Source organism: Pyrus communis, chromosome 4, assembly GCF_041283825.1.
Source record: "Pyrus communis isolate YQ-2024b chromosome 4, ASM4128382v1, whole genome shotgun sequence".
In the NCBI taxonomy this organism is placed as follows: domain Eukaryota; kingdom Viridiplantae; phylum Streptophyta; class Magnoliopsida; order Rosales; family Rosaceae; genus Pyrus; species Pyrus communis.
This window is the reverse complement of record NC_142568.1, coordinates 2,635,337-2,651,738: the sequence shown is the minus strand read 5'-3', so window position 1 is coordinate 2,651,738 and position 16,402 is coordinate 2,635,337. Positions and strand designations below refer to the sequence as shown.

Sequence of the window (16,402 nt, the reverse complement as noted above, 5' to 3'; positions counted from 1 at the left end):
TCTACACACCTCTTTTAATTTCTCACATATCTTCTGTTAATTTCTATCGTTTAATTTTCTCCAATTTATATCGGAACTGAAAAGTGTGTGCAAGGTAAAAAGAAATGCATGAATAACATTGCCTTGTATTTTTTCTATTGGGGTTTGATGGCGATGGAAAACAGTTGTGTGGTAGGGTTGGCTTTTACCTTGTGAGTTGGGTTCTCAATCATATCTCTAACACCCCAAATTGATCCTCCACCAACCATGTTGAATATTTCGTGGCAAAGGTTGATTTTGTTCTAGAACTAATATCTTTGGGGTGATGCCACCATTGGGATATCAACTTAGTGGCATGGTTGGGAGTTGAGGTTAGGCAAGCACCCAACTCCCATTCCATTGCTCTATCTAAGGTCTGAATTTGCGGCCATTGATTCCTCAAATAAATAGAAAATTCTTCTTTTGCACAATTTAGTCTACCATTAGTGCTTGTAAACAGTAACATAAAAATAAAGTAACAAACATTGTTCGCATCCTTAAAGATAAAGAGTTTCACCTGATTTTTGAACTCGTCGTATCAGAATCAAAGAGTTCTAATGCGAACAACAGTTGTTTTCCAACTCAACTTGTACCTCTTGTCAATGAAGTCAATCACATATATTGAATTGACTTAGAACTTGTTTGGAAGTGTTTTTAAAATAACTGAAAGCGATTTTGGTAAAAATATAACCAATTATTAATAAAAATCAAGTGGGTCTTAGAAAATCACTTTTCGTATTTCCTACAAGAAGCACGTATTTTATGCTTATTCCAAAAAGCACTTGAAACCCAAAATCAATATCATCAAAAATATTTTTAATCATTTTAAATGTACTTTCAAACGAACTCATGATAAAAGAATAAAAAATATAATTTATACACACACATCAAACTTCAATTAATTAGTAAGGAGGAAATGCTCCTTGCATCTAAGGAACCATTTGCAGTGAAGTCAACATCAGATGATCAGAACGGTTGCTTACAGACAAGTGCCTGGGTCTACTTAAAAACCACATACAACTGGCAAATAGGGACGTTCAAATAATGTAGTGCCTACTGAACCAGCTCACCATACATCACCACCTCACACAAGAAATTGGCTGGCTACTCTTGTGCAGTAACATGGCTTCTACGTAGAGGTGAAGTTTGAGTTTTCTAGGACCATCTCCAATCGAAAAAGTTAAATATAGCCCCATTTAAATTTATAGTCTTGAAAAAAATTATTTTTAAATAAACAATGTCAGGTCATACTCATATGTCATCTTCAACCGAAGAGGCTAAACACAGTCCCCTCAATAATTTATTAGTTTTAAGTTTATATTTCAAATTTATTGGTTAATTTAATTAAAGTACCATTAAATATTTTCAAATTCAGCCATTGAATTTAAATCAATTATTGCATCTGAAGAAATAAGCCCAAAAAAAAAGGGTAAGAGGGGAACTACATTTTGCAGCTTGGTGTCCCTTCAACCAAATAATGGCCTTGTGAACTTCATACAATTATAACTCAACCATCGGTTGGTGATGAGACTTTAAACAAATAAAACCCTTTTTTTTTCACTTTTGGTCCTTTAGTCATCTCTATTGGAGATGACCTAAGCCACCGGGTTAGCCCGTGGTGAAAGTGGTGGGTAGATTAACGGGCAAGAGTGCTAAATCCACGATTCGAAATCCTCCAATGTAACCAAACAAAAGAAGCAAGGTTCGAGTTTCCTTTTCTTCAGATGACCACACATTCACATACAACTGCTGGAAAACATATAACTTCTACACCAAATATTCAGGTCCTAGGGACAAACTCACAAAAGAAAGTCTGATCAATTTTTTTTTTCTTTGATAAATGCACACGTCGTGATTCAAAAAAAATATCGTTCGATGTTTTTCTCCACTGCACAGTCAAATCACATAAAATTCATCGAGTTGCTGAACATAATATGCTTACCAGAACAAATAACATCACACAAAAAAAAAGGGGTGCCTGTTTTCATTTTATAGAAGTTACATGCTTTCCATCCAGTGTACAAATTCAACTTGTTTACATGAATTACAAAGATAAGAATTTACTTGTATAATATCGACTTGTTCGGAAACCTTTGAGAAGGCACCGAATACAGAGGATGAAGAGGCTCGAGTCTTGCGCTTCTGAACAGAAATCTCCTTACTGAGTAGAAGTCCATGGAGTTCATCACCATTAACAGACTCAGTCCTTGTTTCAATTGAATCAACAAAGGATTCATACTCATCCGGTAGACCAGCAAGAATATAAGCCACAAGATCAGAATCGGAAATCGGTTCTCCGGCAGCAGCAAGTTTGTCAGAGATATCCTTAATAGTGTTGAGATAATCAGTCACGGAAGCATCACCTTTCTGGAATAGTCTGGATTTTGGATCGGAGACGGTGAACATGAGTGCGCGAAGCTCCTGCGAAACGTCGTTCAAGAGACTGCCACAGAGAACGAGAGTCTTCCATTCCAATAGTCAGAGGAAGATCTTCAGCCAGAGTGGAGTTGATCCAGATCGTCAAGATTTGATCACGTTCACACCACAATTCGTATGCAGAATTAGGAATTTGAGATCCAGACGAATCACGAACAAACTGAGGAGGACAAGGATCATCGCTTCAAAACAGGAAGGAACAAGCTGCGCCAGGTGTAGTTTTGCCGATTTGAGTTTCGTCGGAACCATTCCAGCAATATTTTGGACTGTAATTGTCGCAATCGATGGAGGTACTTTGGTAGAAATCTCACCAAGAGGAGTAGGACCAAAAGATGTAGTAGGAGAGGGAGAATCAGAAGTATTCAGAGTAGGCGCCATAGTTGTTGCAGACGAATTTCACGAGAGAGAAGAAAAAGAAATAAGGTAAGATCTGTTTGGGAGGTGAGAAAATTCAAGAAATCAAGAAACGAAGGGAAGCGAGGTGAGAAAATTCAAGAAATCAAGAAATGAAGGGAAGCGGAGGATCGACGTCGGTGGACTCCGGCGATGATACCATGTAGAAGTTATGTATCTGTGCAGTTGATATTAAGAGAGAGAGAGAGAGAGAGAGAGAGAGAGAGAGAGAGAGAGAGAGATTGACTCAGATTGTAAGAAGAATGCCAACTCTGGATCGCGGTCCGTGGAGGAAATGCCTTCACAATGCCCACTATGTATCCTGTGAAATTCTTGTAGTGACTGACATTGCCACATTTGAAGTTGAAGTTCGGAGAATGGTAAAAGTCAATGCACCAGAGCCGATACACTTCTTTGTCTCATTAGGTTTGATGTATAAGCAGAAGAGGAAGGTTGCAACGTTGAAACAATATCATGCATGCTTTTGCATTTCCGAGGCTGCGTTGCGTGCGTTGAGACTGAGAGGAAGTCCCTCTCTCTCTCTCTGAAATACTAAAGAGATTCTCAAAAGTGGGACTCTACATGTACTCTCTTTCACTTCATAACTTTGGCACAATTATCGTACTAATATTATAAAATATTATGTAAAAAACATGAGGTGACGGAGAGTCATACTTTAAAAGAGTCTCTTTAGCATTTCTCTCTCTCTGAAAACATTGTAGAATTAGAGGTGATAACTTTTCCAAATAAATACTACATCTTCTACCTTCAACGTCACAATTTGAAAATAGTTCTCTAAATATCTTCAATCTAGTAAGTTTTTCCCTCAAAAAAATTAATATATCTACCTCTGCAAATGCAAAAGATGAACTTTCTACACCGTCTCATCGTTTAGTATTGAAGGGTATATGGGATCATGAATTTCGGACCATCGGATCAAGCTGATCGGAATGACGGCGATATCACATAAGCTCTGGAATGAACCTCACGGAAAATGGCAGCAACGAACTACCACAGCAAGTCACTTCGACAAGTCCCAGATCACTGGGCATGGTAGTTTTTGTGGCCGGCTAGAGAAGAGGTGCTTATTAAAGAGGTAGCGTCGTCACTACCAAACAATTTTGCTGCTAATAAATTTATATAAAGAGTTAGAACATTTGCACCTGCAATTCTTGTGGATAAACTAAAAAAAACGTCACTAAAAACTACCCTGGGCATATTCATTCAAAACTAAAAATAGACACAGTTAATGCCACAATTTGGAGGTTAACAATGGTCACTATGGTTTGATGGGCTCAGGGTAAAAGCAATAGAAATCTAACAACAAGGATTAAGTGGGTCACTCTAAAAAACTAGCTTACGTCCACCGAGGTGCAATATATATTGAATAAAGGTTACAAAAAAACGTTAAAAAATAGTCTTTTTTTTCTCTTTCGTGTCCGACCATTTATAAAAGGTACTCATCCTTCTTAAAGAAGCCTTTGGTGAACCCCAAAAGCCCTGGGCTCAAGTGTTTAATCGCCTCAGCATATTCACTCACGTATACCAAACGAGGCCCAAAGATTGCCAGCTTTACAGTTGCATGGAGTGGACATGAATCAAGTAATGCCCTCTTTCATTAAATTAAAGAGAGTGAGTGAAGGGAAGATGGAGAGAGTGCCCAGTTGGTTTGGGATAACACCTTTTTGAGAAAACTATTCATGTTAATTAGCTACAAAACAAAATAGTTCAGCATTTTATGTATTGGAAAGAGATCATCTCTGGATCCATTTCCACCTAATCTACTTAGTTTGGGATCCGGACCGTTGAAATTTGATCCAACGGTTGCAGTTATTATCAAATTTAGGGTTTCTCTGTTGTTGTCTGTTTTTGCTGCCTCAGGGCCTAAGTTTGTGTGGATCTCCCATTGTATCTTGAGTTGTAATTCTCCTATTGCTTGGGCCTTTTTACTCTTTTATCGTATATGTCTTTGCTTTTTAAGGGTTTTGTATTTTGTTTGGGCTTAGTCCATCTGTCACATTTGTAATTCTCCCTTTATCTTAATTAAGTTTGTTTTCTTACCCAAAAAAAAAGGATCCACTTTAATTCATATAGCTTCAATTGTCACAAGTTTTTTTTTTCTTTTTTTTTTTTTTTTTTTGAATCTCCCATTGTATCTTGAGTTGTAATTCTCCTGTTGTTTGGGCCTTTTACTCTTTTACTGTATTTGTCTTTGCTTTTTAAGGGTTTTGTATTTTGTTTGGACTCAGTCCATCTGTCACATTTGTAATTCTCCCTTTATCTTAATTAAGTTCGTTTTCTTACCAAAAATTTAAAAAAAAAAAAGGAAAAGAAAAGAAAAAAGAATCCACTTTAATTCATATAGTTTCAATTGTCACAAGTTTTTTTTTTTTTTTTTTGGTGTTAAAAGTACTTTTTATTACAAAATAAAAAAAATTACAAAACAGACAAGGCTCAAAGCTAACATATTAACATAAAAAAAAAGGGCCAAAACAGAACAACACACTACAAGAGGTAAGATACAATTAGGCCCAAAAAGCAAATCACGAACCACACCCAAGTAACACTTCACCAAATGTCACATCCAACTCCAATTTGCTTCACATCCATAAAGTAAGGATAGTCGGCAACCAAACGAGAGAAGCCAACTATCAAGATAAGTTTGTGGAGATCCACGAACAACACTGCGGATAAAGGTAGATAACAAAGAGAAAGTGGTGATGTTCGAAACACCCGAGCCAATGAAATAACCAGAGCTCTACACACAATCTCAATAGGTTGTATGGCTGAAAATCGGAATATGGATGAACTCAAAGGATACATATTGTTTGGAAAAGAAAAACAAGACATATCAGTATAACAACTAAGGTGAAAAAACAGTGAAAGTAAGAAAAAAAGACAAGAAGGAAAGAAAGGGAAGGACGGCAACCGATCCCGACCGAAGTTAGGATCCGCGCCACCGATTTTGCTCAATTTGAGGCCTTGAGAAAAAAATCTCAAAAACAGAGAGTCTCTCACTAGAGAGAGAAGTATTCCAATCAATTTTCACAAGTTTAGACATGTAGCTTACACATGCGAGCAAAATGAGCGCATTTGTTCCAAGTTTCAACCCTGCTCTCTTTAGCTATGTGCAGGCTTTTCGTTGGACTTTGGATGCCATCCACACAGGCTAAGTGGGTCGTTTCTCGTTTATTGCATCCACATATTTTTACAGAATCATCAAACTTGAGATATTACACTAATAACAAAAGGAAAATGTTAAAAAAATTAAATTTTTAGATTATGTTTTTGTAGATTTCATAATATGACAGATGGTTGAACTTTTTTTTTTTAATTTTTTTTTTCAATTTGGCCGTAAAATTCATCCCTCTCCAGCATTGTTATTATGTAAAGGAACTTTGATGAGAATTTATTGATAAACGAGAAAGAGTTCAACCATTAATTGCCACATCATGTTTTTTTATAAAAGATGATCTAAAAAGTTAGTCTAGCTAGTATCACACATAAAGAAAAGAAGATATTATTAACAAACAACAACAAAATTTTATCCTATTAAATGATGTCAGCCGCATAAATCCTAGAATGTTCGTCTTTTCACCAAGTCTTCCATTAGCATTTTTTATTTTATTTTTAGGAGTCCTAGATGCTATTAACGCTTTAGAAATATCATTGGCATTTTATGTACAGTTCTTGTCCATATTTTCCCAGATATAACAAAAGCATGGTAACTTTTCAAAGTGACAAACATTGACTTAACATGTTTCGAAACAAAACCTATCCCCTTGCCAACAATAGGAAAGTCACATGTTATTATTTCAATTTCAATGCAAAAACTAGTTAAGTAACATAATCACCACTAATTAATTTTTGACAAATCTTGTCTCTTTGATAAAAGAGCAGCCACGAAATCCTCCATTGCCTTGACAGAAGACCCCTTCTCCTTTCCTTGATCACCATCATCATCTCTAATTGATCTTCTTATCTTCACCTTAATCTCACCAGCATTTTTCCTCATCTCCCCTCCCTTCCCACTCTCATCCATCACCAAATCAATCACCTCCTTCACCTCCTTCCATCCAATATTACTCTGCACGCCCCTTGTCAGCTCCACGCTCACACCCATCTCCTCCACCAACATCTTCGAATTATAGGCCTGCTCCGCCGCCAACGGCCACCCCACAATCGGCACGCCCTGGCTCAAGCTCTCCATCACTGAATTCCACCCACAATGGCTCACAAAAAGCCCTATGGATTTGTGTGACAAAATCTCCAACTGGGGTGCCCAGTTGTGCACTAGCAACCCCTGTTTTCGTTTACCCATTCTCTCCTCAAATCCATGAGGCAGCCACTCTGCTCTGAACTCTCCCTTCAGATCAAACCCCACCGGAGGCCTTATCACCCAAACGAAAGGCTTTCCGCTTTCTTCCAACCCAACAGCCAATTCCATCATTTGGGTTGCACTGATTGTGTTCTGAGAACCAAATGAGATGTAAATTACAGAATTCGGACCATGCGAGTCAAGCCACTCGAGGCATTTCTCCGCAGAAAAGCCCATTTCTTTTCCGGCGCGCTGCCTCGAGACCTTTGAGTCCAATGTGGATGAGTTTTTTAGTGCATCAGTAGGAATTAGAGGACCAATGCACCAAACAGGAAGCTTCAAGTAATCCCTCAAGATATCCAATCCCAACGGCTCAATTTCCTCCACAGTATTACACAGCCAACCAAAAGATTTTGTAGAACCCGAAATCTGGGGCTGGAAAAATCTTGACCAAGAATCTGTACCGTCTGCAGCTCTTAGAAACGGATGCAGCTGAGAGATGTGGAACCTGCAGCGTCCCGGGAAGCCGGGGAGGGTGAAGTATTCGTTGCTTGCGGAGCGGTGAGGCAGGTTGAGCCATATTGATGTGTAGGCTGCAGAGCCGTAAGCCCCGCCTGTGGTGAAACTCACATTGACAGTGCCTAAGCTGTTTGCAAGATCAGTAGCCCATCCGAAGAAGACATCGGAGATCAAACAGAGCGGCGGGCGGCCTTCTTTTTCGATGATATCGGAGATAAGGCGGCGGGATGGAGGTTCGAGGGCGACTGAGGCGGCGAAAAGGTTGATGATTTTGGGGAGGGGGAGGTTCTCGGTGGTTTCTGTGTTGGGGGGCAGGTCGTGGTCTGAGCTGCAGAAGGGAAGTTCGGCCAAGTGGATGTTGTTGTGATTCGATGAGGCAGTGGAAATGGTGGATTGGAGGGATTTGATGTTGAGAGGGGTGGTGGCGATGGTGATTGTGAAGTTTGTTGACTCCTGGATTTGCTTTGCAAGTGCTAGGAATGGTATGATATGGCCTTGCGCCATGAACGGCAGCATCACAATATGCTCTCTCTCAGACCCCATTTTTTTTCCTGAGGATTTTGTGAGTTATCTGTAATGGTGAGGAGGAGGAGGAAGAAGAAGAAGAATGTATGCTATTTTTCAGAGGTCGGCAAGGGTGAGAGGTTTAGCAATGAGCATATATATGTATAACCGAATGAATTATATGCTCTCAACAAAAATCCCATTTTAATTTGGTTTTCCTTTTGGGATTTTTGTTGTTTGGATATATCATTGGAAATATTTTTTAGTATGATCGGAACACAGATGTTATATTACGTGTGGTAAGATATGTGTGTTAAATAGTTAATAATTTCAAAAATAAAATTATCCACCACTTATATAAAAATACATGATGTACTACTTGTGTTCCGATCATAATAAAAAAGTTCTCGTATCATTGATAATTTAACTTTTTATGTTGATAATATACATTTTTGTTATATTTTAATCTAACGATGTTTTACGTTAGAATAATACTAGAAATATCGACTATTTTAAGTAAATTTGGAATTTATATGACGTGGTTGTTAATTTGATTATTACACAAATGTTGATTTATGTGTTTATTTTCTATTGATGACACATCACATGATTTACATATTTAGTCTAAAAAGTTGATCTATCTAATATTACTGTTTACACTAAATTAATTATATTTTAGTACGGATGATATTACTATCTTAGAAGAGGAATTTGAATCCGAAACTTGATGTTGAACAACTAAAATAATCTACTACTTGATGCACTAAATTAATTTGAATAACAAAACAAATGCCAAAAATATCATGAATAAAAAATAAAAACCTTATACTTCTTCCATCATGGAACAGATATTCTTATTACATTATTAGTTATTTTCTGTTTTTAGTATTCTTGATTATTAGGTAATTTAATACTTTTATCAAGTAAAATGTTAAGGAGGCTCGTCCGAAAAATGACTATATGAACTATTTGTTAACTCATATTTCGATACAATGTGTTATAATGTTGATATAAAAATTAACGTAAAACTATGAAGTGATAGATAATCTATTAAGGGCGTATTTACCAATCGGGGTTGGAATGTGGAGAAATGGAATTGCACTCCTCGCAAAGAATTCTGGGGGAATAAAAAATTATGTAGGGCCCACTCAATATCAGGAGTTCAATTCCTTAATATCCCATAATTGGATTACCTCTACGGGGGTAGTAATTGGACTCCGGGTAGAAGGTTACATCAAGAATCAAAATTTTCTACCCAAAATACCCATTTGCACTCCCTCCCCTCAGTGTGTTACTCTCACAGCAAATACACCCCACCGTTGCGATCTGGAACGATGCCTCAACTACTACCGTTATTTGGAACAACGAACGCCTAAATTGTCATTTGACAAATTCAATTGAGAGGAAAATGTGATTTGCAGTTCGCCAAAACTTCTCATATTCTCTTGAAACTGAATGGAAGGAACGATCTCCTTATCACTTTCGCTCTATGAAAACGGATTTTGTGGTTTTTTATTTTTTATTTTTTCTATTGATGTGATGGGTTATGGCGTCCTCCTGAGATTGGATGAGGGTTTTGGATAAATACCCCAACTGCAGGGTAGGGGTTCTGAATACTATGGACTGAGGTTTTGTAATTAGAGACAGAAAATGGAGGAAGCGGAGGAGAAAGAAGAAAGAGAAAATTCAGGCGTGAAGATGTGGGGAAGATGATTATGGGTTTAAGGATTTTATGTCCTCTCCTATTTATTTTTAACGTTTTTGTTATTTATCCTATTATATAAATTAATTAAGAATTAATTAAATTAATTAGTATGAAGATAATTTATTTATGTAATTGCAATATAGTAAGCAACTTAGTTTTCATTCCGATTGAAGTGAATTAGTAAACAACTTATATAGACTCAACATCATTCATACTTCGATTCCAGACAGTTTTAGTAAATAACCTTAACAGAAATTTGATTATGATTCCACCTCATTTTAATTCTTCCTCATTCAAATTCCTTCTCAATTCAATTAATCTCGATTTGATTACGGATTAATAAACACGTCGTAAGAGTCTTACTTTAAAAGAGTTTTCTTACTATTCTCTTTTATCAATTAGATCTACAGTTGAAAAAAATATATTTTTCTTTAATTCATTCATTTACCTTATTTTCGAAGGGGCCCTTGAGAATTTTAAGAAATCACTGTGCGTTAGCGGGGGAATTAAAACAAAAGTTGGGCTATGCAAGCAAAAGCAATACAGACTTGGATTTGATTGGCTTCTAGTTTGTGCAAAAAGATGGACCGACGTGGAGGAAATGGCATCACAAATATCCTGACTTATTCTGATAGTGACCGACATTGCCATCTTAGAAGTTGGAAGCCAATCCAGTCTGCAGCCGACTGACCAGATACATTTATTGCCCTAAATAGGTTTGCTGTATAATCAAAAGACCAAGGTTGTGAGTCACGTTGAAACTAATTATATATTATGGTTTGTAGTTCAGTTCTGCATCAATGTGATGCATGCTCTTCCATTTCTAAGGTTGCGTTGCGTACGTCACAGATAATTGTAGAATTATAAGTGATAACTTTCATACTTTCGAGAATGAATATTTTAATGGCATGTTTACTAAACGGGATAAGAATGAAATGAAACAAAATTATAGTTTAGAAATTTACGAGTGTATAAGCATTATAATTACTCAACTTAGGGTGGCATAAAGTGAAAAGTTGATTTTTAGGTTGGATAAAGTTCCACTTTAATTCATATAGCTTCCATTTTCACAAGTTTAGACATGTAGCTTACGCATGCGAGCATAATGTGAGGGCATCTGTTCCAAGTTTCAACCCTAACCTCTTAGCCATGTGCAGGCTTTTCTTTGTATTTTTTTTTTTTATTTTTGTCAAAGGTAAATTCATTACTAACAAAGAAATATTACAGTAAAGAAAGCCCAAATACAAAAGTAAACACAAGAGATTAGGTTGGACCCTCTATATAAACAAAGGAGTAGGATTCCCTCCTCTCTATTCTCATCCATTTTCCTCCTCTACTCTCACATTTTGTTTTTTATCTTATTATTTTTATAAAAAAAATTAATATAAGATATTTACGTGATTTAATCATAATCATTCAAATAAAAGGGAAGAATAGGAGAGAGAATTCTCCTCTATGAACAAATGTAAGAGCCCAATACAGACACTGGAGTCCACAACAGAAAAAACCAAAACACACAAAAACCCTAACAACTTCAACAACCTTCCTGCTACCGCCGCCGCAAGAAACCCTGAGCATCAAAGAAGAGACCGAAGCCTCGACAATAGATCTAGAGAGCATGGTGTTGTAGCATCCAACATGAGTTAGCAACCGACGTCATCTTCCATCGATCAAAGGATGGGTCAAACGTGACCCTTGAACTAAACCCACCACCGCAGATGTGAAATCCACAAATGTGGTAAGGTTGGAGAACGACACTAGCAGTAAAGGAAAACAAGAAGGCATCAAAAGCAATAGTCCCAAAAGTAAAAACAGCCAATAAAATCATCAAATAGAAGGCATCCCAAAAATTTAAGACCTAATGTTTGGTTAAGGGAAAACGAAGATGGTAGGGAAGAAAATGATTGAAATGGACGGATATGCAGGTTGGTGGGGGAAATATGGAGGGTCTGGGGTTGAGGGAAAGGGGGTGCAAGATGGGGACTAGGATGAGAAAGGAACACATAAAATAAAAAGAAAATGCCCCGGCCGTTGACTCTCAAAACGGCAATCGAAGGGAGAAACTGTTGAAGGTGGTGGAGGAGACGAAAAAGAGGTTGAGAAATTGAAGCAGTTACAACTCTCTCACCCCTAACATCTTTTGAAACAAAACCTATCCCTTTGCAAACCAAAAATGGTTTAAAGAAGAGTTCAACCATCAATCATCACATCATGGATTTTACAAAAAAATGATCTAAAGCGTTAGTTTCTCTAGCATCATCCATAACAAAAAGATGTTATCAACAAACAACAATAACAACAAAGTTTTATATCATTAAGTGGTGTCAGTCGCATGAATTCTAAAATGTCACTGCGTTCGATTTTGCACCTTGTTTTTCGTTAATTTTTCTGTGTGAATCCTAAATGTTATTAACACTTCAAAAATATCATTCACATTTGGCTTATTAATCGAAATGCCCCCTGAAACAACCATTGAGTCTCAGTTTACCTCCTGAAACTGGTTTTGTCTCACTTTGCCCCCTTAAACTGGCATTTTCAACTCTTTTGTGACACACCCCAACCTAAATCGAGGAATGCTGGTCGTCACGTGAGGGTGACGTAGTCATGAGTGCAGTGCGAAAGTGATAATAATATGAAAATGTGAGTAATTAAAAACCAAAACTAACTACTTTATACTAAGATACTATAAAAGTGTGCAGAGGTGTTTAAAATAGCAAGTGCTCAGAGCGTAGGTAACCTAAGTGCAGTCCAGCAGGCTAAGTATTAATTATACAAGACATGAAAGAAATCCCTACATTATTTGAAGTCTGTCAGAACTGCTGTAGAATCCTCGTAAGCCACCAACATGAACTTCTATCTACAACCTGGAGGGGTGCAAAACAAAAAGTGTGAGTGGGCAAAAACAAAGTTTTTCAAAACGATTTCTCTTTCCAAAAGTAATAACCCATCACCGTAAAACCCGTATAATTTCCCGGAAAATAGTAATACATATGTATTTATAGAAATCAAGCTCGAGAGTAACGAAAACCAAGTATATGCCATGTCATTATCTTAGTAGTAAATATGTTAGCTAGGTGATATAAATCAATGTAAACGTGATATGTCAGTCGGAGTCACCTAATGTGACCTGTATGACACTAAACCTGCACACGAGTCTGAACCACTTAATGTGGTCTGTATAACAAGCTGGGTGTAAATAAGTACGCTCAAGTGCTATGATCATGTGAAGACTGTGCGACGAATCGCAGGTCACTTACGAGTCGAAACCACCTAATGTGGTCTATACGACAGGCTGGCACCTCACCTGGATCCAAGCTTAGCATGTAGTGCGGAAGGTGAACGATCACGTGAAAGCTAGGCCCTGGCCACGGACGGAGCACTAACACCGGGGTGCAGGACAATGAGCTCTAAGTGCATCAACTCATAATCAACTACCATGCAACCATAACGTCAATATATATTCACCTGAACTTACCTGGGCCTCTGCAGCATCATGCAATATTATGCAAAGCTATTCTAATGAATATGCTAAAATGTAAAGCAAACATGACATGACATTGAAATTCCATTTAAAACAGTTTCTGGGAAACGTATATATATATATATAGAAAACTAAAAGCCTACTCACTAGTATGTAGCAAGGTCGTAACCCCCGAGTCTCGCTTGGCTGCGCTTGTCCTCCGGAAACGTCTCACCTATATGTGAAACAACTATTTTAACATATGAGAAGTTATTGCATGGTTTTGATTATGTGCTTAAAATTAAAACTGTCACATCCCGACCTAGGCCCCCACCACATTCCGGGTTCGACTCCGCCGTAACACGATATTGTCCGTTTTGGGCTCTGACCATGCCCTCACGGTTTTGTTTCTGGGAACTCACATGAGAACTTTCCAATGGGTCACCCATCCTGTGATTGCTCTCAAGTGAACTCGCTTAACTTCAGAGTTCTTATGGAACCCGAAGCCAGTGAGCTCCCAAAAATCCTCGTGCTAGGTAGAGATAAGAATATACATATAAGGCTTACAAAATCCACTCCCCTGGGTGATATGGGATGTTACAATTTGTCTCACTTTACCCACTTCCGTTAATGAACTATTAAATTTAAGGGTATTTTAGATATTTTAGTTTTTACACATTTATTTACCTTTAGCTCCCACACTAAAACAAGTCTCAATTTTATTTTTGACAACTCTAATTCAAATGCATCAATTTTGGGCATTTTTGAAAATAAATTATTCAATCAATAGAAAAATTCTGAGCAACAAAATTATTGTATCAACCAAAATAAGGGTTACATTTGTTCGTAGAGTCATTTCACTTGCAAGACATCCACGTATTGGCTCAAAACCTTGCAATTGAAAAATATTCATTGCAACAAAATCATTATATCATTAAGCTATCGTATCTAAAATACTTCCCAAACCAAAAAAATTATTTAAAGCAAATGTGCACAGTTTGAAACAAAAAATTTCACATTGTTGAGCACTGATTCCACTAGGCATGACCTTGTTCAAACTGTGCGCATTTGCTTTAAATGATTTTTTTGGTTTGAGAAGTATTTTGGATAGGTCAGCTTAATGGTTTAATGATTTTGTTGTAATGAATATTTTTCAGTTGCAAAGTTTTGAGCCAATACATGGATGCCTTGCAAATGAAATGACTCTACGAACAAATGTAAACTTTATTTTGGTTGATACAATGATTTTGTTGCTCGAAATTTTTTCTAAAGAATAATTTATTTTTTTAAAATGCCCAAAATCTATACGTTTGAATTAGAGTTGTCAAAAATAAAATTGAGACTTGTTGAGTGTGCGGGCTAAAGGTAAATAAATGTGTAAAAAACCCTTAAATTTAATAGTCCATTAACAGAAGTGAGTAAAATGAGACAAAAAAGTTGAAAATGTCATTTTTAGGAGGTAAAGTGAGATAAGACCAATTTCAGCGGGTAAACTGAGACTCAATAGTAATTTTAGGGGCAATTCGCCCAATAGGCTTTCGCATTTTATGTTTAGTTCTTTTCCAAGTTTTCATAGATAACAAAAGCAAAATAACTTTTTAGAGTGGCAAACATTGATTAACGTCTTTTGAATCAAAACCTATCCATTTGCAAACAATAGGAATTTCTCAATTGACTTGAAATTACCGGTAACCTAATCACCTCTAATTAACTTTTGACTAATCTTGTTTCTTTGATAAAAGAGCAGCCACAAAATCCTCCATGGCCTTGACAGAAGACCCCTTCTCCTTTCCTTGATCACCATCATTCTCTAATTGATCTTCTTAATCTCTCCTTAATCTCACCGGCATTTTTCCTCATCTCCCCTCCCTTCTCACTCTCATCCATCACCAAATCAATCACCTCCTTCACCTCCTTCCATCCAATGTTACTCTGCACACCCCTTGTCAGCTCCACACTCACACCCATCTCCTCCACCAACATCTTAGAATTATAAGCGTGCTCCGCCGCCAACGGCCACCCCACAATCGGCACGCCCTGGCTCAAGCTCTCTATCACTGAATTCCACCCGCAATGGCTCACAAAAAACCCTGTCGATTTGTGTGACAAAATCTCCAACTGGGGTGCCCAATTGTCCACTAGCAACCCCTGTTTTCGTTTACTCATTCTTTCCTCAAACCCGTCAGGCAGCCAGTCTGCTTTGAACTCTCTCCTTCCGATTAAACCCCACCGGAGGCCTTATCACCCAAACGAAAGGCTTTCCGCTTTCTTCCAACCCAACAACCAATTCTATCATTTGGGTTGCACTGATTGTGTTATGAGAACCATCTATCATTTGGGTTGCACTGATTGTGTTATGAGAACCAAATGAGATGTAAATTACAGAATTCGAACCTTGCGAGTCAAGCCACTCGAGGCATTTCTCGGCGGAAAAGCACAGTTATTTTCCAGCGCGCTGCCTCGAGACTTTTAAGGCCAATGTGGATAAGTTTTTGAGTGCCTCAATAGGAATTAGAGGACCAATGCACCAAACAGGAAGCTTTAAGTTATCCCTCAAGATATCCAATCCCAACGGCTCAATTTCCTCCACAGTATTACATAGCCAACCAAAAGATTTTGTGGAACCCGAAATCTGGGGCTGGAAAAATTTTGACCAAGAATCTGTGCCGTCTGCAGCTCTTATAAACGGATGCAGCTGAGAGATGTGGAACCTGCAGCGTTCCGGGAAACCGGGGACGGTGAAGTTTTTGTTGCTTATGGAGCGGAAATGTTGATCATTGTGGCGAGGGAGAGGTTCTCGGTGGTTTCTGTGTTGGGGGGGAGGTCGTGGTCTGAGCTGTAGAAGGGAAGCTCGACCAGGTTGATGTTGTTGTGATTGGATGAGGAGGAGGAAATGGTGGATTGGAGGGATTTGATGCTGAGAGGGGTGGTGGCGATGGTGACTGAAGTTTGTGGACTGTTTGATTTGCTTTGCAAGTGCTAGGAATGAGATGATATGGCCTTGAGCCATGAACAGCAGCATCACTATATGCTCTTTCTCAAATCCCAT

General features: G+C 37.8%; 1 protein-coding gene and 1 pseudogene across 1 annotated transcript; both read right to left on the bottom strand.

The window, feature by feature from the left end:
• Positions 1–6,629: 6,629 nt before the first annotated feature.
• LOC137723218 (UDP-glycosyltransferase 92A1) lies at positions 6,630–8,393 on the bottom strand. The gene has a single exon (XM_068462383.2). The coding sequence runs from the start codon at positions 8,225–8,227 to the stop codon at positions 6,704–6,706; it is 1,524 nt and encodes a 507-aa protein (XP_068318484.2). The 5' UTR covers positions 8,228–8,393; the 3' UTR covers positions 6,630–6,703.
• A 6,537-nt stretch (positions 8,394–14,930) lies between these two features.
• LOC137723223 (UDP-glycosyltransferase 92A1-like) lies at positions 14,931–16,402 on the bottom strand (annotated as a pseudogene).